The 25,235-nt window shown below is 44.0% G+C and overlaps 1 protein-coding gene across 2 annotated transcripts; it reads left to right on the top strand.

Moving 5' to 3' along the window:
- Positions 1 to 628: 628 nt before the first annotated feature.
- On the top strand, positions 629 to 25,000 carry LOC307074824 (ATP-binding cassette sub-family C member 4-like). Of its 2 annotated transcripts, XM_079735200.1 has the most exons (31): positions 629 to 782; positions 2,980 to 3,090; positions 3,370 to 3,490; positions 3,983 to 4,207; positions 4,693 to 4,782; positions 5,837 to 6,000; positions 6,672 to 6,797; positions 7,029 to 7,278; positions 8,857 to 8,958; positions 11,137 to 11,226; positions 11,654 to 11,845; positions 12,381 to 12,475; positions 12,781 to 12,867; positions 13,459 to 13,555; positions 14,248 to 14,415; positions 14,771 to 14,908; positions 15,165 to 15,202; positions 15,392 to 15,489; positions 16,081 to 16,227; positions 17,243 to 17,322; positions 17,660 to 17,810; positions 18,037 to 18,156; positions 18,419 to 18,529; positions 18,769 to 18,869; positions 20,356 to 20,547; positions 20,651 to 20,806; positions 20,905 to 20,994; positions 21,166 to 21,338; positions 21,449 to 21,554; positions 22,090 to 22,224; positions 23,133 to 25,000. In XM_079735200.1, exons 1-31 carry the CDS (start codon positions 703 to 705, stop codon positions 23,214 to 23,216), a joined length of 3,918 nt encoding a protein of 1,305 aa, XP_079591326.1. In that variant the 5' UTR covers positions 629 to 702; the 3' UTR covers positions 23,217 to 25,000. The 2 variants fall into 2 exon arrangements, with proteins under 2 accessions (XP_079591326.1, XP_079591327.1); XM_079735201.1 differs by lacking the exons at positions 629 to 782; positions 2,980 to 3,090; positions 3,370 to 3,490; positions 3,983 to 4,207 and adding an exon at positions 4,367 to 4,542.
- The last annotated feature ends 235 nt before the right edge of the window (positions 25,001 to 25,235 follow it).

The following is a 25,235-nucleotide window of genomic DNA, read 5'->3' as shown; positions in this document are numbered from 1 at the left end:
TACTGTGATGTTGTACCAATAACTTAGTATTGCAAAACAGCTCAAATAAATCTCTGTACCTGTTCACTCTTCACTGTATATTACGCTGTAATGTTGTTGTAATACTAACTTAATACTGAACTCGAAATTGTTCATACAACTTGCATAATAACTTGGTCTGTATATTCGATTTTTAACCTTTTCAGAGTATTGAAGATACGATTTTGCTACTTGGTTATCCTTTGTTTCATTTAACTGCTTTGGCCGTTGTAAAATAAACATCTAAATGTTTATTTTACAACATTCACATATTATTCAACATTAACATTGGACGGGTTATCGAAGGAGGTAGAGCGGGGTGAGTTTAAACCTGAAGGTTTCAAGTTCGTTCCTTTTGAATAAAAGTGTCTCAACCCTAAAAGTAAATGTATCCTGATTCCTGGGGTAAAATAAAAAGACAAAGTATCCTGAAGGGAGGAGCAACTGGTAGCGACCCTGTCCTCGCTATCCTCACCCAATCATGTTACTCCTTGTGTACACGTGACCGGCGCTGGCGGTCCTCGGGCGGTGTTTGAGTGTGTGATGTACATGTACAGCCCGGCGTCCAGAGCGCACAAGCGGCGGCTGCAAGGGGAGAAGGACTCACGAATCTCTCAGTGGGCTTTAATTGGGAGCGTCACCCCCACACCGCGTACTGATATCGGTCCCGAATGAGTTGCGGCCATGGAGCAAGTTCAGGTGAAAGAGATAGAGAAGATCAACCCAGCGGCGACGGCCAACTGGTTCTCAAAGCTTTTCTTCTGGTGAGTCGGAAACAATGTTTGAAATTAAAACGTGCCTGGATACGTAACCACGTCTTAGCGATAAGAATGTTGCGCGGTGTCTGTTTTAAGTGTGTAGACACACAGGACTTGGACTAAATAGACCGTATACATACTGAACTTGGACTACTTAAACCATAGACATATACGACTTGGACTACTTCGACTTGGACTACGAGATACACATAAACAGGATTTAGACTAAGTTACTTAGGCCAGATACACATACATAGGACTCAGGACTATCTATATGACGAGTTACTTTCAAGTGGCTCATCATGTCTGAGTCCTACAACTAGTTATAACAGTGTATCGCTGCTAAATGCCCTAAATGTAAATGTAAATGTAAATATAAATGTATCGCCTACACGCAAATAGCACGCACACTGTCGGTGAGGTCGTGTTTACCCAGAACTCTTACGAGCGGTTCCCTGGAGGTCTGACGTCACTCCTCTTCGCACCCATCATGTGATGAGCGGTGTAGTCCCGGTTAAAACCCAAAACCCAAATAGTTGTTTTGTAAAAGCCGTTTAAACACTTTATAGACGTAATGTATATTGCACGAAGTCTGAAATCTAATTTTTTCGTAGTCAAAAATAACATTTTCAGATATCCACATGCATAACTTCTCAGCTACATCCTCAACGTACGAGCTCAAACCACGCCCCTTTTTACCATGCATGCATATTGGGTTCCAGATATCCGCAGTTGCACTAATGATAGCCAGAAAGAACATTCTGGTTATCTGCAAAATAGGAAAAACTCCCCTTTCAGATATCTGACTATAATCCAAATGTTAATAGTTAGTTTCAATTTTTTATTTCAGATATCCAAAGACGGTCTTTTTTGATTGGTGATAAATACACCGTGTATAATAGCAGTATATACATTTATACAGCCCAGTTTACTAGACAGCCCACTGTTTTGACTACTTTTACTTTACAGACTTTGGACATGTGTCAATTTGCTTCTTAACCTCTATCTGTGCATCCCGATTTTTAAGTATAGGGTACCCATATAATCAAGGGCTCAGGAACCGGGGGGGACAGAGGGGACGTGTCCCCTCCAATATCGGAGACAGGCGCATTTGTCCCACCTAAAAATTATACCGGATCTGTCAGGTTTCCCATATGTCCCCCCCCCCAATGTTAAACTCATTCCTACGCCCCTGCATATAATATTGTTCTTTGCCAAAAACCAATGAGACGATAGAAATGATTTGGAATTGCACTGCAGTAGTGGGCAGGTCTATCTCTGAGCTCACCTGCTATTTACCAGGTTCTTGAAACGATGGCCTAGGCTTGACAAGCAAACACATTTAGGATTTGGTTTAATGATTACACAATTCAGTGTTTCCCGGGGGGGGGGGGGGGGGGGGGGGGGGGTGCGAGATAACACCGGCGGGGTGTTATCTCTCTTCAGTGAGGGTTTCAGTTCGCAATAATATACAACCACCAGTTTCCGCCGTTTAAATTCCATTCAAAAAGCTTTATTGCACGACTACTGCTGTGAACAGTATTACCAATGCATTATTTATCTTTATTTTTTGTACCTGATGGAAGTATGTTATTTTTTTCCTACGTGTTCTGTACTTAATTAATGCAGAATTATTTCAAAAAAAAAAAGATTATATAGCCTTTATATATATTTTTTCATACATTGGTAGTCAAGGCGGGCCCTATTGTTGTTAAGGTGGCCACCTTAACCATACAATGCTGGGGAGACACTACACAATTGATTAGCCCAAAACACACACACATGCACACGCACTAATCAATGTCACACCCCAAATGTTTGCTTGTTTCAGGTGATATCTATCATGGCACACTTTCTACTGAAGAAAGTCACCTCAAGAAAGTGTAATTTACATGAAATACTTTCGTTACGAAATGCCCGTGTGCAACGGGTTTTTAACCTGTTTATGTTTACTCGCTGCTTAAGGGGTTTCCCTGACATGTCAATCCTTTTTATTCACCATATTCTTTTTATAATACGATTTTATTTGCCCTGTTTTTTATGAATAAGTTTACTTTTTCTTTATGATTCCCAAAGCATTGAGCGCACTGTTGGAACCTTGTAAAATGTGTACGCCCCCATAAATGACCACACTGTATCTTACAAGCCGGTAGCCAATAGTCTACTATGATTCTAGTCTCTCTAAGTTCTCTTCTGTCACCAGCTGGCTGAACCCCTTGTTTCGTATCGGTTACAAACGGTCCCTGGAAGAAGAGGACTTGTACAACGTGCTGCCGGAATTCCGCTCAAAAACACTGGGGTTGACCTTGCAAAGGTGCGTCTGTCTGTCTGTCGGTCTGTCTGTCTGTCTGTAGAAAAAAAATGTTTTAAATGCCTAATAATCTTCTACTCATGTTATTGTTATAATTGTCACCCAACGAACAGTGACAATAGATGAAAACAAAGAAGAAGTAACATTTGAAGTAGGCTTATAGCTTTTTAGCCAACAAAAGCAGTTTCTAAACGCCAGCCATCTTGGTTCTGACCGCTAGCTGGGTAGAGGGATCTCATTCCATGCACAGGTGAATAAGGCCCATCTAACCCCATTTAACAGCTACTGGGATGAAGAGTGCCTGAAGAGTGCCAAAGAGCTGAAGAAACCAAGCTTCTGCAAAGCCGTCATCCGTTGCTACTGGAAATCCTATTCGATGCTTGGCATCTTCACATTCATTGAGGTAATTTAGGTTTTATTTTACCTTGAAAAACTTTTCTTTATTGTTGATGCTGTCAAGTCCAGTAGTCAATGCTAATTCTGCAAATCCTCTAGACGTCAGATATTTACGCTATACCCACCTTCTAACACTCATAAACACATAAATATACAAGCGCATGTTGGGCGTCTCAACATAGATGCATACAAGTAGGGATGCACTGTTACAGATACCAGTACTTAGACTCGGGCCCGATACTGTGCTCATGTACTCATAATTTGTGAGTCTTTTTTTTTTTCCCCTTTATCACGATTTTGGACGCGATAAAGCGTGGGGATAAGCTTCAGATGGCTCGCGTGCGGGTGGGGGGTTGTGGCGCATCGAAGGGGTGGGAGACAAAAGGTTATCCGCACTTCAGTTCCCTTTCTGTAAATTGAACATTCAGTAAGAGCTCGCAGATTTGTGTTGAAAGTAACTTGACGGATCGTCTCAAAAGTAACCACTCTCTGCTCTCAGGAGGCGACCAAGATTGTCCAGCCGGTGTTGCTGGGGTACCTGTTGCGCTACTTTGAGACTTACGACCCCAACGACTACCATGGTCTGGAGCTGGCCTACTCCTACGCCCTCGGCATGTCCCTGTGCCTCCTTCTGCTGGCGGTGATGCATCACATGTTATTCTTCAATACCCAAAAGGCGGGCATGAAGATACGGGTTGCCATGTGTAACATGATCTTCAGGAAGGTGAGCCTATTTGATGAGTGGGTGTGGCTTGAAACGGGGTGTAGATTACCTGCAGTCGGCTAGGGAGTGAAGCTAAAGCTGCAGGTGACTTGAGCGAAAGTGAGCTGTTTCGTGAGATTAATTATTATTTATTTATTAGTATATCATATATTTTTTAATTATTTTGCGACCGGGGTTCGATTCCTGCCCGTGGTCCTTGGCTGCATGTCTTCCCCTCTATCTCCCCCATACCTCCCTGTCTTACTCTATAATATAAAGGATAAAGCCTTTAAAATCTTTAAAATGATTTGAAGAAAGAGAGGGAGTGAGAGATATGCGGAACCACTGTGAACTGGGTGGGTAAACAGAGATACTTTCTTTTCTTGAAAATGTTTCTACAAGATAAGATCTGTGTTCACAACTGGTCAGGGTCGTGGTTTGGCAACTTATTCAAGGTAAGAGCCCGGAATGTGTTAAGCATTAATGCTCTTCTTCCCTCCTTCCAGGCCTTATCTCTCAGCAATTCGGCCACAGGGAAAACGACCACGGGTCAGATTGTCAACCTCCTCTCAAACGACGTCGGCAAGTTTGACGATGTATGTGAAATCTCCACCGACCAGGATGGTTAGGCCAAGATGTTAGCCTAAAGTATAGCATTTAGATTTTTGTCTAGCTACAATAACTACTTCTATACAGTAAAACCAACCACCCACAGCTTGAGCAATTAGGCATTTTTTGGGGGTTTCGGGAAAGGGCTGGTTAAATCATGAATCCTTCTAGCGAAATCACCCGTTTAAAACCCATGGTCCCCTGTTTATTTCTTGAATAATAACTATTTCATGATGATTTACTACAATTGTTCTATTTAGTTGTTTTTTTTAACCAAGCCAACTTGCAGGGAATGTTGATGCATGACGTTAGGGCCTTTTGCTCAAGGTTGCCTATAGGTAGACTGGACCCCATTCACCCATAGCTCATTAAAGGTGACCTATTATAACACTAGGTGTGAGTGTGATTAGCCATTACAAGCCGTTTGGAAAATCTGCCTCTTCTGACAGAAGTTGGCGTGTGCTGGATAGATCAGTCTACCAGCCTACCCAGTGGACTGTGGCAAACGTTGCTCATTTATCAGTCACCTAGATTGTGATGTCAGAAGAGGCAGATTTTCAAAACGGCTAGTAATGGCTTATCACACTCACACCTGGTGGCATAATATGTCACCTTTTAAATCCAGGGAAAGATTCTCTCTTATTCCGGAAAAAAAAAAAAAATTCTGCTTCAATCTTGACGGTTGCATTCATTTTCTGGTAGACCATTCCGGCCATCAGGGGATCGAACCCAGTACTGTTTGGCTTGGGAGTTGAGCTGAACGCCAATGCCCCGCCAGTATACTACCCCCTGAGTCGTTCACACTTGACAACACATCCAGATATCTCTCCTCTAGGCATTGACGTGTTAATCGTAATAGTTTGGAAAGTACCTGGCAACCACACCGTCCCACTTATTCACGTCCTGGTTTACATTTTAATTAGTGAGCTTGGCAACTAGTGTGGAATATTTTGGTGGCCTCTGTTCCTTTTTGATGCACGGCGGTCCTCCATCATCACAAGAAGGCTGCTCCTGATTTTGTCTTTTTACTTTTCTCTCCAGCTTACTATTTACCTGCACTACCTGTGGGTGGGGCCTATCCAGGTAGCGGTGGTGGTCGCCTTACTGTGGGGAGAAATCGGGCCCTCGTGTTTGGTGGGAATAGCACTCCTCATCTTTCTGATGCCCCTGCAAACCGTGTTTGGGAGGATGTTCTCAGTTTACAGGTAACTTGTATGCTCTTCACCCAGCGATGGCTCATTCAAATGAACACCGGCAAACGTGCAGAGTCGACTTGTTTGTTATGTCTTGTGTTATGACGGCATGTCGCTTCTCTTCTGAACTCTCTCAAACAGTACCCACTGTGAGGGCTGAGCAAAACTTTGGTTCTTTCTGCCTTTTTTGGTCGACTTCCTCATTTTTGGTTCAAAACGATTGCCAACCCATATATATTTTTGTTCGTAATATCAACATGAAATTTGTCAATGTGCACTCGCTATTGACTCTGTCTAGCCAAAGTTAGTCAACCGTGTCTTGTAAATGATTGCCTGGCCTCACTGATGATATGCAAAAAGTTTAACTTACACTGCAACTTTTTTTGCAGTGCTTTTGACCGTTTCAATGGTGTCAAATGTTACATCACATACATTGTAACATAAGCACAGGTGATGCTGACTCATTCCATAAATAGAAATCTCACAGATTCTTTTTTTCTCCTTTGTAAGTGATATTGGTAAATATTGGTGTTCCTTTAAGTCTAAACGTATTGACATGGACAGAAAACCGTGGGGTTCAACTTTATAACTTTTTATGTCATTTCATTTAGGGTATTTCATCTGCACACTAATACACATAACGTTAAGTATTTTTTACTCATTACTCACATCATGCATTGCAGGAGCAGGACGGCGGTGCTCACCGACCACAGGATTCGCACCATGAACGAAGTGGTTTCCGGCATGCGCATCATCAAGATGTACGCCTGGGAGAAGCCCTTCGCGGCCCTTGTTTCACAGTACAGAACGTAAGGTTTTAACCATTTAAATGGTGTGTGTGTGTCTGTGTGTGTGTGTGTGTGTCCGTCCCAGATGTATGATGGGTGGATGTAAACTTCAACAGCGGACTGTACCAACTCTAGTAAGCTGGAGCTGGATCCCTCCGTCATACATTTAGCCCAACATATAGTGTGTGCTCATACGGTCCACAGTGGAGATGAAACGAGATGCTGTCTCTACCCCCCCTGTCCCCACCATAGGGAGGAGATCGTCAACTTGATCAAGAGCTCCATGCTGCGAGCCGCAAACTTTGCCACCTTCTTCTCGGCCAGCAAGATCATCGTTCTCATCACCTTCGCTGTGTACGTGATGCTGGGCAACACCATCACGGCCAGCCGCGTGTTCGTCACCGTGTCGCTGTACGGCGGCATTCGCCTCACCGTCACGCTCTTTTTCCCCGGTGCCCTCGAGAGGCTCTTTGAGAGTCTCGTGAGCATTGAACGGATCCAGGTGAGGGGGAGCCCCCATGTTTTTCCCCAACCAGGTGTGAGGTTGATTGGCCATCAGGAGCCTGATGGGTCTAAACACCTCTGGAGGATTTTTGGTGTGCTTAAAGCATGCTCACATGTAATCAAGAGGGGTGGCATTGGCTAAGGAGGTAGAGCGGGTTGGCTGGTAACCACAAGGTTGCTAGGTCGCTCCCCGGCTTCCCGTAGCTGAGTGTCGTGGTGTCCCTGAGCAAGGCACCTAACCCTGACTGCTCCTGTCAAGCTGGCTGTCGCCATGCATGGTTGACTCCGCCGTCGGTGTGTGAACGTGTGCGTGAATTTCAGGGAATTGTAAAGCACTTTGGATAAAAGCGCTATATAAATGCAGGCCATTTACCATCAAGAGTCTGCTCATGAGCTGACACGGACATGCTTTGGAGATTAATCAAGCCCTCAGACAGTTTTCAGTTTATCTCTATATCTATAAAATAGCTATCTATCTTTAAAAAGGAAAAGTTACCACAGCCATTCTCTTATTTATTCTCAGTGAATCAGAAAAGACTGTCATCGTCTATGTAACAGGTTAGGTTTACCAATAATGTTTAACGATAGAACGATAGTCTATGGCTTGCTCGACCCACTTGCTATAAAGAAAATCGTGCGAGTGCATTTTAGGGCTTGGGTCATAAGCTGGGACCAAGGTTCTCTTCATAAAATAACCAACCACTATCATTTGTAGTGTATAAATAGAGTGACATTTCAATGGAGGAGCAGGAAAGCAAACATTTACGTCATTCATTTTTCAACAGAGATTCCACTGTGTTGCAAGTCTGCTGGTCTGCGTTTGTTTGGTTGATTACATTGGATGTGATGCTCTGTAATTATCTATGAATGAACACAGAGAGGCATGTACACTTAAACCCGACCCCAGACACGGGGTGATACTATTTGTTGAGTCATCTAAATTCAAGTATATTTGAGTTTGTAAAGATGGCCATGATTAGGGAATGGCATCTTGGTCACTGGCTAGGATAGCGGCTCTGCTTAGCTGGAAAACAAAGGGAATTGGAATGGACCAGAGTTGCTGGCTAGCGGTAGCTCCAGAGCAATACAAATTGTAGGAACGATGTTTTGAGGGTGGTGCTAATATTAATCTATTTGGAATCGTAATATGTAGACGGCAGAAGAAAATTGCTGTTTGTTGGCAGCAGAAAACAATTATTTCTGATTATCCAAAATTTTACCTCATCTATAATTATTTTCCAATAGTTTTGCTCTCTAATATATCATCACAGTTTGGCTTGTATATGAGGGGGCAGGGGGGGACAGACATGTTGCATTACAGAAGTCAGGATGTGTGATTTTTTTTAGACTAAAGCTTCAAGTGAGTAAATGAGTTGTCCATTGTGCATAATGTACGTCTGTGTCTATGAATGGTTCTAAGTCGCATTGAATAAAAGTCAGCTAAATGTACATTTATGTATAATGTACACACCTTTTTTTTTATTCATTTATTTATCAATGTATTATTTAATAATGTATTTGGGTGTTTTTTTTTATTATTGAACCTGTTTGTCTGTTTTATTTTGGTAAATTGCAGACCTTCCTGAATCTAGAGGAATTGCCCAAGAACACCAATGTGTTCTGCCAGCCAAAGGATGCCTCTGTGATCATCCATGACCTCGTCTGCTACTGGGACAAGGTCAGCAAAACCTCTTGTTCACTGGTGTTGGTCTAGAGGGAAGTTTTAATGGTGCCGTAGGTAAGATTCCAGACTTGTAAAGAGAGCAAGGGAGCAGAAGAGGGTAGGCTTTTGAAGCTAAACTGCCAAAATGTCCCCTCCCTCTGTGCTCTCTACTTTTCTATATAGTGGAACATTGTTGTTTTGTATTTCAAACTCATGTGATGGACTGGCAAGACCGACCCTGCAAACCAATCAGGGAAAAGATGCCCTGATTAGTCAGAAATGTGCCACGAGCTCAGAGACAGGCGCAGCTAGGAACAGATATTCTCACAGAAAATTTCACTCACTAATGGGTGGAGAGACGGATGGAGAGGACATTTCTAACAAATTACACTCAAATTATAGCTCCAGCTTATAGCAACCTTTTTAAACATGCTGTAACACACATTTTAGTTTAAATACGCTATTTATTTATTGCTTTGTTGATAATGGGTAAAACAGTGAATGAAATGATTACAATATAATGAATGAGAGATTTTTTTTGAGAACCAATTTGTCACTGTTTACTCAAAACAAATAGACTTTTACAAGTTCAAGTGACATGAAGGTATTGTCAGGGTTCCCACGTGTCCTGGAAAAACAGTATTGCATTTTTTTTATTTTATTTTATTATACATTTATTTGATATGTTATTTTTTTGGCCAAGATAGCAGCAATACGGTTTCACAACAACCTACAATAAACATTAAAACTACATAAAACAAAGCATTTAGAAGTAGGTCAGAATCATATTCCTAATGCTGCACACCAAAATAATAATTTGTCGCCTGTTCGCGATGTCTCCCAACAAATCACAATCCGTTGCTGTGCAACTTTTATCGGGCGAATTTGTCGCGCCACATCTTTTGCCTGGCAACGGTGCTTCATGCCAATTCATTCTCAACCATGGCCATGATAACCACCATTGCATGTCTTTACCTGTTGTGGAAGAGGGAGAGACGTCAGAGAACCCGACACAGTCTATTCATAATAATGTAATGACCACAGAAGAGGCAGTCAATGAAGTATTGATTAGAGAGCGATTTATTAGATACCACCGCCAAACACACAAGACCGGTAATGCGCTCTGTTTACAGTAGATGTATCGCAATGGCGAGGCGCACACAGCCTTTGGCCGTGTTCTGTAAATATTCTAGAACACTCTGGGTGCTCGGGCGGGAGTCCTGGAGCTCTATATCTAAATAATATCATATTATACAAAGATATCTATATCATATAATAAATATTATCACGGCCAAAAGCTGTGTGTGCCTCCAGACGATATTATGAATCTCAAACGACTGCGTCGGGTTCTCCGACGTCTCTGGTTCTTCCACATCAATCTTACCATGACTGAACCACGACATGGAGGAGAAAGGGATTCTTGCCTGCGATTGTTGACCGCGGTTGTCTCCCGCCGGAGCCTCGCTGCCGAGGGCAGCAGGCAGCGCTTAGGCACCACCGCCTCCCGCAGCGGGCAGCGCCGAGGCGGTGGTCACTTGGCAGCGGGAAGCAGGGCTCAAGCGGGAGACATTCGCGGGCAACAATCCCTTTCTCCTCCATGTCGTGGTTCATGTGCTTCAGGGAGTCATAACACCAACAGCAGAACGGTTATCCAAATAACAAAGAAGTGTAACACTTGCGTTACAGTGTGTGTAATCACACAAACACACACACACACACGTGGCGCTCGCACGGTCGTATCTCATTGGCGGGCCACATTCTCTGGCCTGGCAAGGCAGAGAAAGGGGAGGTGGCATCTCCCCTTATGACGACATATGGGGAAAATTCCAAAACGGCGCATCTGACCTTAGTTTTTCCAAAGGCAGAGCAGAATGCATGGTGCTCGTTTTAAACCCAACGGAATTTCTAGGTACTGGGGGAGCATAGGTAGGCTAGGGGAACTCTTTTTAATGTTAGAAAACCTCAAAGTGAATTATACATTTTATTTTAATCTTTAATGATAATTCCAGCATTGTGTCGCTCAACCATTATTATTATTTTTTTAACAAAAGTACATCCAAAGGCCATCAAGTTATCTAGGGGTTTCATTGTGCTCTGGGAGCGATTCCAATCACTTAATAAATTAATTAAGTTGTTGACGTGTGTGTGTGTGTGTGTGTGTGTGTCTGTGTGTGTGTTAACTCCCCTGTGCAGAACCAAGACGCACCCTCCCTCCAGAACGTCTCATTGAGTGTCGGCTCGAGGCAGCTGGTGGCGGTGATTGGACCCGTGGGCGCCGGGAAGGTCAGGGCTCTAACATCCATTCAGCCTTTTCTGGAATTTACGAATTTAGAATTAGTCATTTTTCCTTCATGATTATGGATTTTTAAAATTTTCCTCCTCAATCCCAAAGCCGTAAGAACAGGGTTCAAAATTAGTACCTTCCACCAGCTAAAGGAAGATTTTTAGTACCTGCCAATTGTTTAAATCGATGAGAACTAAGTATTAGAACAATTGCTTTTTAGGTATATTATTCCACTTTGGCAGGCGAAGGATAACATTTAAAAAGATTTTTTTTTTAACTGCTTAAGAATGCTATAACCACCAAAAACCCGAAATGCTGCAGTCATTCGGCCTAGCAGGTTAGAGTTTTTCTGAAAAGGCTGTCAAGGAAGCAGTGCAACCATTCCAACTGAAACAACACCTGTCCCCCCCCCCCCCCTTCCCTCAGTCCTCCCTGCTGAGTGCCATCCTGGGGGAGCTGCCCCTTGACAAGGGGGTGCTCAAGGTGAATGGGCAGCTGACCTACGCCTGCCAGCAGCCCTGGGTGTTCCCCGGGACCATCCGCGGCAACATCCTGTTCGGCAAAGAGCTAGACCCCGCCAAGTACGAGAAGGTGCTGCGGGCCTGCGCCCTCAAGAGGGTGAGTGGTCCGGCCTGCACCCTGACAACCTGGCTCAATGTCCGGGACCTGTTGACAACCCCTCAAGGATATTTAGATTCTAATCATTCAAAGACTAATTATCATGTACACACTAATTATCATGTACATATCACTGCTCATCACTACGGCCTAAGGATCCTTCACAATCAGTATGTTTACATGCAAAGGGGAAACCAGTATCCAAACTGCCATGTGAGCCAGAACAAGGTTTTGTTCAGGATTACCCAGCCTAGGTAATACCCGATCCTAACACTGAATAATTTCAATGTATTCTTTAATTAGGTTTCAGGCATTTTAATGCAAAGTAACACCAGGACGTAAATCAAAATGACATTGACCATTAGCCTCGATGCAATCAGTACAACATCCAAGCCGATGTTTCCGTGCAATGCTGGTCTCAAATATAGGTTTAGTTTGAGAACGTGACAGTGTGCAGTTTTGTCACAGTTTTGTCCTGATACAACGTCTTACAGCCGTGAGGTGTGTTTCTGAAGTACTTTTTCGCTTGCTCCAGGACATGGAGCTGCTGCCAGACGGGGACCTGACTCTGATCGGGGATCGGGGAGCCACACTCAGTGGGGGGCAGAAGGCTCGCGTCAACCTGGCCAGGTGAGTCTGATGCTCACCTCACCTGAACCCTGGAGAGGTGAACCCAGGGGGCGAAGCTTAAAGGACGATACCATCCTGGCTGTTCAAACCACTGTAACCGTCTCCCCTGGCCTCACCAAATGACTATCTTTTCCTGATTTGGCAGTTTCTTTCTGACCGTTTTTGTGACAAAAATACATTTCCAAACCACAGGATTGACTGATCTAGTACTGTCGTACCACGTTTTTTATATATATATATATATATATTTTATATATATATATATATATATATATATATATATATATATTGTGTGTGTGTTTCAGAGCTGTGTACCAGGATGCTGACATCTATCTCCTTGACGACCCTCTCAGTGCCGTGGATGGCGAGGTCGGAAGGCACCTGTTTGAAAAGTAAAAAAAAACGCTTGTACGGTTAATAATAATCCAATATGAAATAAGAATCCTACACATTTTTGCACTAGCATGCTTCTACTAGTATATCTTGAGCAGTGGCTTTTTTTTTTACCTTGAAAGACAACACCTCTGGCCCATCCTCTTGTGTGAGGAGATGGCTGGGGGAGGGTCATGAATTGTAGTGTGCGACTTGACTTGACATGTCTGCGGTAGAAGCAAAAAACTCTGGCTGAAAGTTTTGTATAGCTCCGGTAGGGAAGCCTGGCCGAAACATGTGCGGGATGGCGTATTCACTCTACCTGGTAGCCTAATATCACGCACGTTCTGTGTAGAGGAAGTTTTTGGATCAACTCTTGTTTAGAGTCTTTCGCAGAGCGCATTGCTAGACCAATCCACCAACCGTCCAGAAGGTGTCAGCCCTATATTTCATTGTCTTTTAGACACAATTTAAACAGAACGAAACAAATTCAGGCACTCAACGTGTGTGTGTGTGTGTGTGTGTGTGTGTGTGTGTGTGTGTGTGTGTGTGTGTGTGTGTGTGTGTGTGTGTGTGTGTGTGTGTGTGTGTGTGTGTGTGTGTCCCTCCAGGTGTATCTGTGGTATTCTGAAGGACAAGCCCAGGATCCTGGTCACCCATCAGCTGCAGTACCTGAAAGCCGCCGACCAGATCCTGGTTCTCAAGGAGGTCTGTCGACCCCTCCTCCCCTGTCCAATCACAGAGCACTCCACACGTCAATTTTGCTCATGCATGGCAAAACCAGACCAAACACACACACAGCACTTAACTTACTCTAAACGTCTGTTATGGCTAGGTACCGAACCTCAACCCTTTGAGAATGGAAAAAAAAACAAAAAAACAACTGTAAGACAGAAAGCGTGAATGTAATCTTAATGAATACAACATTTTGATTATTGTGGATTCACATAAACTATGGTCTATTTCGTTCAACCCAAATCAAACATGATTTGGGTGCTTGAGATGAGATAAGTTATAGAGGTGAACCAGCGCTTCATGCACCAATACCCAACACTCAACACGCCACGCCACACCAAGTCTGTAATTCTCCATCACCTTATTACATGAGTATATACTATATTTTTGTTCGGCTAGTTTTCTATGCACAAATCCAATTAATACAAATCCAATCAGTGATCTGAGTTTCTCTCTCTGTTCAGCCATGTATTGCTTGTTATTAAACGTTTTTCGAATGAAACTAAACTGATCTAGGCTGAATAGCATGCAGGTTTTAGGGTTTCCATGGAAAAAAAAAGAGAAGACAAAAAAATAGATTTTGTTATGGGAACTGAAAGCCAGATCGTGTTATTGTTGATGTTAATGTGAAACGTTGGTCAACCCCTGCGGTGTCTCCATCTCAGGGTAATGTGGTGGCCAAGGGGAGGTATACAGAGCTGCAGAGGTCTGGACTGGACTTCACCTCTCTGCTGAAACACGAGGAGGAAGGGGAGGGGAAGTCGGAGGAGTTGGCACGCAGCCGAACAGTCTCCTGCGTCTCCGCACCCAATGAAGAAGCAGGCCAGCTGCCGGTGGGACTTTCAATTCAATTCAAAATACTTGAATTTAAAGTGTTGTTAGTTAACAGATAGTATACGCATACATGAAACTCTCTTAAATATGTAAAAAGTGTGGCGTATGACATATGATTATGCTCGTGATTATGCTCGTGATGCTAACACTGTTTGTCTCTAAAGCTTATGCTAGCTCTGATTCTAACACTGTCTGTCACTCAGATGCTAAAACTTTCATTGAGAACACTGTCTATTGATGGGAACACTGTTTGTCTCAAATGTTACACCTGCTTAGAAGGTAGTTTAGCTGCTACATTAGGGCTACTATCTAAGCCGCTGCATTAGTAACAGTGTTATTATTTCATCTCTAAAGGCAGAACATACCCAAACAGCTGTGGAGGAGGGCCGAACGCAGGGGACTATCAGAACGGCCATGTACTACAAGTACTTGCGTGCTGGAGCGAACGTCTTTGTTCTGGTGGTGCTCTTCGTGGTCAACATAGTCGCTCAGGTAAGCCAAATGCCTACTGCCAGCTTTTGCCAAGCACATGCGTTTTGTATTCCATCTCTTGAGCCCATCCAGAATCCAAAGAAGTCTTGAATCAAGGAGTGTTTAATGTCGCGAAAGCAGATTCAGAATTCTTTCATATTCTTGTGCCAAATTTCTGAATACATCATGAGCAGAATCTAGCGAATGGTATCTGGTAGGCGAATTGTCAGTAAAAAAAGTTTTTTTTGTGATGAAAACTTTTTTTTCTTCCATGTAGGTGGCCTACATCCTTCAGGACTGGTGGTTGTCTGACTGGTAAGTCAATTAGCATTCAAATTTGTTTCTTTAGTTTTAACAGCCAACTTGAATTAATTATTAAAAACCTTAAAGATTAATCACTATCAATAGAAACTGGGATTGTAATTAGCCATCTATTTGGATCTAGTCTCGACGGTCAGCATTAAAAGAGGCATAACAATGGGTTTGTGACCTTATTTTCATCAGGGCCGATAGGCAAGGCATCCTGACGGCCGACATAAATAACAACATCACCAACGCCACCGAAGTGTTGGATATACCCTTTTACCTCGGAATATACGGAGGTGAGAAAAAAAAAACACAATTTGTTTCTCACAGCGCAAACACAGCTAGCACACAGATGGCAAACACAGCTCGCCTTAATGAGATGGATCCCATTTGCTGTGATCCATCCAATTCACTAGTCTGTCTAGTCACTTTGCAGACACTTAGATTGGTGACCCTGAATTAAGAGGGAAACGCTGTTTTCACTAGGTAAAGTAGGTAAAACACAGGTGTAGCTCATGCCATAAATAATGGTTCAGTTTAATTAAGGTACAGCAGTGTACCTCTATAGACACAAGCAGTCATTTAAATATACATTGACTATGCTGATTCTGCGACAGAAAAAAATATAAACCAACCCAATGCTAAGAGTAACAGGAAGATACTTTATCCTTCAAATGACTCGCTGTGAAATGTGTTGTTTGGTCCCAATTGGTGTCCAGAAAATGTGTGTAGTGTTTCACATAAAAAATAAAATGTTGCATGTTTTCATTCGTATGTTTTGAAGATCAGAGGGACACTGTATTGATGAAACATATAAATAAATAGAAAATTTTCTGTGTATATATTTGTGGCTCAGGGTCATTGAAACACTGCTGATTTGTTTTCAGGTCTGACTGCAGCCACGCTACTTTTTGGGCTCGTCAGGGCAATGCTCTTCTTCTACGTGCTGGTGAAGAGCACAGAAACCCTGCACACACGCATGTTCGACACCATACTGCGAGCGCCCGTGCACTTCTTCGACGTGAACCCCATCGGTAGGAGAAGCAGAGTGTGTACCCCGCTGCTTACACCGCAGAAGTTTGTTATTGTTGAAATCTAGACGGAGTGATTCATGTCAAGATGTAAATCCAACATTTGTGATTGTTTGGTTTAATAAGGCAAAACTAATGTTGATCAAAATGAAATGGTTATGCCGGTAAATATACATTTCCTAGACATAACGTCTGTGCGTGTGTATGTGTATGCAGGTGATGTGTGTGTATATATATATATATACGGAAATAGTGTATTTTTTTTACTTCATTCATACACATTGTGGCGACCCGGCCCCAGGAATGTCTCTAGTTCTCAGGAATTACCAAACGCCCAGGTCCGTTCAAAGCCAACAAGAGGCATTTATTCAATGTATAACAGAAAAACCCGGGGGTCGGTGCCCAACGCGGGATAAACGGAAATAATACAAATGGCTCCTTGAGCCATGGAAAAGTCACTGCCAATAGTCTCTCCGGCCGGGCCGGTCTTGTCCCCGGAGAGGGAGGTTGCTCCCGTCTGGGCTGCTGTGCCGGCGGGGCGTTCCTCGTCGGCGAGTGTAGTCCTTGCGTGCGGCTCCCTCGGGAACGCAAAGGTCCGCTAGACCCACTTTTCGGCCTGCCCGTATTGGGTCCTGGAGGTTCCCTGGGTCTCTCGTGCTCCCAGTTCTTTCGCTTAAGAGAAACTGTCACAGCCTTTTAAAGGGTACCTCGTCTTCCTCGTCCTCCGCCACAGGTGTGCCCTATTGCTCCGATTAGGGTGACGCACTGGACGCTCTCTGGCTCCGACTGGTGGACATCAGCGGTGTACGCCATCCACCACCTCTCTCTCGGGCCGCCTGGCCCGGGGGTTTGGGACCGGGTTGCCACAACATGTGCTTCAGTGAATTGAAGGAAAAAATGAATCAATGAAAAAAAAAAACATGGCTGTAGGAATGATATTAACACAGTGTGATGTTGGACATTTCTCAGAGAGTCTCGGACCTGACGTGGTTTTCTGCATTTGTTCTGTGTGGTTCAGGCAGGGTTCTGAACCGGTTCTCCAAGGACATCGGCCAGATGGACGTGTTGCTACCCATCACCTTTGTGGACGCCTGCCAGGTACTGTTCACAAACAGATTGCCTTGTACACCTTGAGGTTATCGCCCCCATGGTCATTGAAACCTATAGGAATAATGTTGTTTGACACAGCAAAATGTACAATTATGCTGGTCAATTATTAGACTGTATGGCCCTTTTGAGCATATTTTTTTGCCTCTTCAAGGAGGCATCTGGTGGATAGTTGTTTAACCGATGTTGTTAATGTTATATTTCTAGTGCACGCGCATGCAGTACACCAATCAGAATCTAGTTTAAGGTCACTTGTGGGATAAAGATATAGAGATGGGAAGATGAGGTTCAATGCAGTAAATGTTTTTTTCGGTGTTGTCTCGGGCAGATCATTTTGCAGGCGATCGGTGTGATTGTGGTTACGGCGATGGTCGTTCCCTGGATCTTAATCCTGGTCTTACCGCTCCTCACAATCTTTGTGTTCCTCCGCCGCTACTTCCTGCAAACCTCCAGGGACATCAAGCGACTTGAGGGGACCAGTAAGTCTCCCACATGCTTGCTTGGGAGTCACAGTGGTCCATCATGTTTACCAGTCTATCTTGTCAAACATTAAGTTAAAAGCCAAATGTTACAGGTCTAGGTCTTGACGACCTAGTGCCACGTGGTTTACCATACAAGTATCACATGATATGATCTTCTAAAAGGGGGTTTAACTCCCTGCCCTATTTGAGGTCAACTTCCTGCTCCTTGTGCTCCTTCCTGCAGCTCGAAGTCCCGTGTTCTCCCACCTGTCCTCCTCGCTACAGGGCCTGTGGACCATCAGGGCCTTCAGAGCCGAGGAGCGCTTCCAGAACGTCTTTGACGCTCACCAGGACCTGCACTCAGGTGCCCCGCCCCTTTTCTCTGATGCCATGGAATCACTACTATAGCACGATTGGCTGCGATAGATGTGTATTGGACGCATTGGAAATCAAACATAAGCATCATGTTACTGTTTTAGGTCACGACCGAATTATAAAATTAATTCTTACTTTTTTCTTAGCTGCCATTTAAACGTAGACAAATAGATCAAATCGGCCTAAGTGAACCCCCGTGGCATTTGGTGTGTTCCGTCTGCTATAATACGAAGTTTAACTTTTGCACTCAGAGACCTGTTACCTGTTCCTGACCTCTTCCCGTTGGTTCGCCATGCGCCTGGACCTGTTGTGCGCCGTCTTTGTCATCACCCTCATATATGCCTGCGTGCTGCTCCGAGATAGTAAGAAAGCTCTGTTCGGACCCCCTCCTGTGTTCCAGGTTAAATTCCCCTTCTGCACTTCCGTGGTTCTGGGTTCATACCCCTTCTCAACCAATAGGGTTCTGGATTTAAGAAGATCCTTTTGGGATTGAGGTGCCTCAACACAAAAGCTATCAAAGCCCATCAAATGAATGGCCTGAGTTCTCCCAATGCGTGTTTGGTTGGTGGCATAACATGTCATGCTTTTGTTCCTCTGTTAGACCTGGGTGCAGGGGATGTGGGGCTGGCTTTGTCCTACGCAATCACCCTCATGGGGATGTTCCAGTGGGGAGTCCGGCAGTCAGCGGAAGTGGAGAACTTGGTAAGTCTGTAGGTAGATTCACTGCGGTTATTCTAAAGTCTGATGGCCAACAAGCTCATATCTGGGTATACTTTAGAATCATATTTGTTTCGACCAATAATTGTGCTGGAGGTTGGGATCTGCAAGCACCTTCAATGGCTTTTAAATCAATACCATGTGGAATGGCCACTGAAGAGCTACATTCAAAGTCCCCCTTTGATACTTTCACTCACGCAATTTAGTTTTCTTGAAAAAAAAGAGGAAACAAGGTATAGCTCTGCCCCTTTCAGTTTCTTTCCCAGGCTCTGTGCCGTCCCCCCTAGAAGTTCTGCTGTGACATACAAGGACTGGTGGATCCCAACTTATGGTGTGATTCAGATGCCTCGAACACCAGCCTTCAGAGTTGCAAGTGGGGAAATCTCCCAGCTTTCTTGCGGCATTTCACGGAGGCACGCCCCCTTTTGGTCGGACACCCTCGAATTCTGAGAGTAAACCGAGTTCAGTGATGACGCTCTCCACAAAAATGGCTGTGCCCGTAAAGAGATTTATTTTCTTTGAATTTGTATCACGTCATTTTAATGGTGATTTTGCCGTGTTCTTGAAGAGGTAGTCTAAACCGGATCGCTTTTAACTCACTTTATTTGTTAAAGTATTTCGGTATGGTAACTATGAAGCAAAAGGAGGGGAATTGTATTGAACACGCCCGTGGATCGACCCACGGCTGACCTGTCTTCCAGCCACGGGCTGCCATGGGTTTCTGGCCTGCTCTCACCCCCGCTCCGCGGTTGTATCAAGTAGGCGTTGCCTATGTGACGTATTGGCTCCGGCTTCCTCACCTGTCTAAAGGTGCTGCCATCTGTGGCTGGAGTAGTTATTGCAGCTTATATGTTGGTCCTGCTCCCCTTGTGGCTATGTATAGTAAATTCAGCTTATGTGTTCGATCCTGCTTCCTTGTGGCTATGTGGGGGTAGCTTATGTGCTTAAAATACGTGACAATTTTTAAATGCTCTTACACACTTGATTACAATGATACTTTATTCCGGTCCTGAATTTATGCATTGCAGGGTCTTACTGTGTGTGCAATACAATGTAAAGTTGTGTTGTTTGTTTTCGAGCTGGTTTGCTAAAGAGGCTAATGTAGCTAGCAATAAACAACAACTAGCCAATTTAGTGACACAATCACAAAGACGAACCGGAAGGCTATAAGTGCTCTGAGACCGGAAATTACGTCACAATTGCAACTCGGAAGGCTGGTTTCCAAGGCATCTGGATCACACCATTAGTCTTTGGTCAACCAATGCGACGATGTGTTTGCGTTGTCCTGTACTGTAAAGTTAATTTAGAGTGACCATCCAGGTGTATGATGGATTGGTCCAACTCAAGCCGACACCCCAACTTGTGATGTCCATATAAGTATATATAGTATACTATATATACTATATATAGTATATATAGTATATATAAAATTGGGGCCCTTTTTGAGTTTAAAACATAACTCTCTCCTAAGATGACCTCAGTGGAGCGAGTGATGGAGTACACGGAGCTGGAGAGCGAAGCACCATGGGAAACCAAGAAGCGTCCCCCACTTGATTGGCCGAGCCAAGGCCTGGTGACCTTCGACGGGGTCAACTTCTCCTACAGCGCCGACGGGCCGGTGGTCCTCCGTGACATGAACGCCACGTTCCTGCCCAGGGAAAAGGTGGGACATCTTGGTTTGACTGCCGGCCACAACTCTACAACATCCAGGGATGACCCATTCTGATCTGTAGTGTGATTGGTTGTGCTGTCCGTGTGTCCTTCAGGTGGGCGTGGTGGGGAGAACCGGTGCTGGGAAGAGCTCCCTGGTGTCGGCCCTGTTCCGCCTGGCAGAACCCCAGGGGAAGATCTACGTGGACGGAATACTGACCTCTGAGCTCGGCCTCCACGACCTGCGCCAGAAGATGTCCATTATTCCTCAGGTACTCCTCCTCTTCCTCCTTTTGGAGGAGACGGCTGGCGCTCATAAGATGATTCTGGAGGTTCTGTTGCTGAGCTCTCCTCTGATTGGTTCCCCCAGGATCCTGTGCTGTTCACAGACACCATGAGGAAGAACCTGGACCCTTTCAGCCAGCACTCTGATGAAGAGCTCTGGAACTCTCTGCAAGAGGCCAGTAGCCCTTCTAACCCTGCACACACCATTAACACAAACCCTGTCTCCAGAACAGTTACACTATGAACACACACATTGAAGGAAGTGGTTCCGTTTGTTGAAGGAAGTGGTTCCATGTGTTGACGGAAGTGGTTCTGTGTGCTGGTTCTCTGTGTTCTCCGGGTGCAGGTTCAGCTGAAGTCTGCGGTGGAGGAGCTTCCTGGCAAGATGGAGACGCTACTGGCCGAGTCGGGCTCCAACTTCAGTGTGGGCCAGAGGCAGCTGGTCTGTCTGGCCAGAGCCATCCTGAGGAAGAACCGCATTCTCATCATCGATGAGGCCACGGCCAACGTCGACCCCAGGTACAAGTCTGCGCTTGTACTAGAGTGTGTTTGACGTGCGGGGGTGCTGCTGTTGCTCCACCTTGGTTTCTGTTGCTCTTGAAGTCTGAGTTTTGTATTTCCCGCCATAGGACGGACGAGCTGATCCAGAGGACGATCCGGGACAAGTTCAGAGATTGCACGGTGCTCACCATCGCTCACAGGCTCAACACCATCATAGACAGCGACCGCATATTGGTGAGTGACCCTCTTCTCCTCTAGCAACCACACCATTGTACCCCTCCCCCCTGCCACCTGGAGCCTTTACTTACTCCTACCCTCCCCTTCTCCTCTCCCTCAAAACACTAACCCCTCCTCCCTTCCTAACTCCGCCCTCTTCCTCCCAACTGTATCTTTCAATTCCCTGTCCTCCTAGTTCCTCCTCACTTTCTTCACCCCTCCTCCAGCCTCTCCTTACACCTTCTCGTTCCTAACTACTCTTCCCAACCTAAGCCTGCTGAGCACCCATACTGGCTCTTGACCAGTTACCGTTTGTACAAACCGTGCGGTATGGTTGGAGCTAGCAATTCGGAGGACTTTTGATTGGTGAACCGCAAACGTCTTTGGAAATCTGTTGATCAGAGATAACCTTACAAGCAAACTCAAGAATGCCTTGTGTCAAAAGTCAGAGGTGGGTCAACAGGAGGACAAAAAATAATGGCAGCTCTGCTTTAGTGTTCCTGACCTGTCGTTACGGCGCATCTTTTGACCTGAGAGGCCACTGTGTGTCCAGGTGCTCGACGCCGGGGAGATCCAGGCCTACGACGCGCCCTACACCCTCCTGCAGGACCCCGAGGGCATCTTCTATAAGATGGTGCAGCAGACCGGCCAGCAGGAGGCAGGGGATCTCTTGGCCTCTGCGAAGCAGGTGAGTCCTGCTGGTCCTCATTGAGACCCTTATCAGACACTTCATCTCAAGATACCTGCAACTTAGGAAAATCCAAGCATACAATATAAAAAGTGCAATATCTTTCCATATGTAAAGACACATTACCAACTTTATGAAAAAATAAATAAAGTAATGCCCTGAATACTAACTGTTTCAGACATACAAGATCTCTGCTTAACAGTGAGGATTGGACTTTAATGTATATTTGCTAAGCTAGTATAGTTGCCAAAGTGCTATATGCAGGACAACCTGAGTGACATCTTGATCGGGCTTCATTGGGAATTTTGAAGTTGAGCTTTTTAGGCAAAAGACAGTTTTCTTTATGTATTACCTTCTCTCTATGCACCATGCCGCCTCAGCTCCATGCCTCAGGAGTCTTCCTTCAATGTTATAATTGGTCTGGTAAATGCAACCGTAACAGTTAAAGGAAGGTGCTCCACACGCTGACGGCTAACGTCATTCTTTGCACATAAATTGTTCTAATGTTTTCATTGTACAAAGGAACATTTCAACATAAGGGCCAGTCAACGTGGCACTAGTAAAATTCATTTAATTTTCCCGTTAGGAATTATCTTTGCGTGGTACGAACTACCGCGCATTAGGACATTGAAACCGAGACAGACAACGTACAAGACAATAAACAAGCACACGTAAAAAGCAGTCTGTAGTGTCAAAATCGGATCTATAATATTATACAAGGTCTACTAAGAGGTTAAAAACTGACAAAATTAACTGCAGAGTTGAGTGCTCTGATGGGGTTTGTTCACACATATTGATATGACAACACAACTCTGCATTTTCAGTTGAGCCCCGGGATTAGTTTTCACACTAGAGTGTGGAAGAAAGTAACGCTTACATTTCAAAATCTTCCCCCCTCTTGCTCCCAGGCCTACGAGAACAAGAGGCAGCCCAGCAGCAAGCACGGCAGCACCACCAACATCAACCTGGTGATCCACGAGACGCCCATGTAAAACCACTCAGCCAATCTCTGCCTTCATGCCAGAGTGGTGGTGCCTCACTATAACAGTGCTTGCGGTAATGACGGAAGAGGTGGGCTTTGAGAACATACGGCTCTTCTAAGCCGCAAGTGGAACCAGGATGTAACCCTATGATGTAACCCTAACCCAAATGTTAATAGACACTAGTGTAAGAAATGAAACAAAAACCAACCACACAACCTCAAATAATTATTTAACTCAAGGTGTTGTTGTTTCGCAAAATGGCTTCATAGCTGGCTGCTGATTTGTTAAGTGCCTTTACCACATTTCAAGATCAGTAAAAACTTTAATTTTCACTTAAATCTTTTCAAGTACAATTGTGCGTTTTCAGTGCCTTGCTATGGTTCTGATCTTAATCTCAGGTGAGGAAAATCTTTCATAATTTTTGGTTCAGGTTCCTCAAATTATCCTGATGAATGTATTACATGCCAAGCCATGTCACGGTCAACTAGAACAAGCTGTACCTACCAATAAGTTGGGTGTAAATGCAAGATTAACAGCACCCCCTGTTGGCCATGATGTTGCCTGCATGTCCTTAGAGTTGGTGATGCCTGTGTTGTCTTGTTGTAAAACCCTTTAAGCATACAGCCAAAGAGTGAGATTTTCCAAGACACAATTATTGTCCTAAATGCATTTCTGCAATTTGCCTTCATGCCAGAGTGGCGGTGCCTCACTATAACAGTGCTTGCGGTAATGACGGAAGAGGTGGGCTTTGAGAACATGCGGCACTTCTAAGCCACAAGTGAAACCAAGATGTTCTCGGGTATGGGAGTTCTTTCAAACCAAATGTTAATAGACACTGGTGTAAGAAACTAAACAAAAACCAACCACACAACCTCAAATTATTTATTCACCTCATCAAGGTGTTGTTGTTTCGTAAAATGGCTTCATAGCTGGCTGCTGTTTTGTTAAGTGCCTTTATCACGTTTCAAGATCAGTGAAAACTTTAAGTTTCACTTATATCTTTTCAAGTATAATTGTGCGCTTTCAGTGCCTTGCTGTGGTTCTGACCTCAATCTCAGGTGAGGAAAATCATTCATAATTTTTTGTTCAGGTTCCTCAAATGATCATGATGAATGTAGTAGATGCCAAGCCATGTCACTGTCAACTGGAACAAGCTGTACCTACCCGTAAGTTGGGTGAAAATGCAAGTTTAACAATACTCCCTGTTGGTCATGATGTTGCCTGCATGTGATGCCCGTGTTATCTTGTTGTAATAGCCTGATCGTCCAAGACACAATTATTGTCTTTCATGCATTTCTGTAATTTAGGTTTACGTTTGGATTGTAATTGTACTTTTAACACAGAGAGAGAGCGAGAGAGCTACCCTCATTTACTTCCGCTCAAGAATGCAAGGCTGAATGTTTTTTTTGTGTTTTCGTCAAAGCAGTTTTATACTTGTCTTTTTTTCAATGTTTATATTCCTTGAATTCTCCACAATCTATATGTAAATGTATTTTATTAGCATTTTATTGTGATGTTATGAGTTCCTTGAGAACTAAAATCACTAATATTTTAGTTCTTATTCTTGCTTCAGGGAGAAATAGTTACTTTTAAGTTTATGTAAATTGAAGTATGCTGAGACAAATGTTGAATTTAATTAAGTAATGTTCTGTTCACAACTGGTTGTAGTGTTGCCTTCCAATACATTTATTTCAATGGAAGATGGATGACTGACAGTAACGGATCCATTGGAAATCGGCGGATATGTTCAAAACTGTCCATACTATATTTGTGGTGTGGACTGAAAGCAACCATAAAAGTCATCTAACACAATGTGTTTCTTGTTTTCCTTTACTAAATTATGGATATTTACTGCTTGATGAATTAAGCCTCAATCCTGGACTATTATGACTGTAGCTATTTATTTAAGCATCGGAACTAGAAAGTTTCTTAAGAGAAAAAAGACGTCCATCTGAGTCAATCCATCCAGGGTATTTTTCTCTAGAAATCTTATAAATACTGTTCCACTTCTGCAGGTAAAAGCAACTG

The sequence above is a fragment of the Pollachius pollachius genome (assembly GCF_949987615.1).
Source record: "Pollachius pollachius genome assembly, chromosome: 4".
Classification (NCBI taxonomy): domain Eukaryota; kingdom Metazoa; phylum Chordata; class Actinopteri; order Gadiformes; family Gadidae; genus Pollachius; species Pollachius pollachius.
The sequence above is the reverse complement of the archived record's forward strand: the minus strand, read 5'-3'. Positions and strand labels throughout refer to the sequence as shown.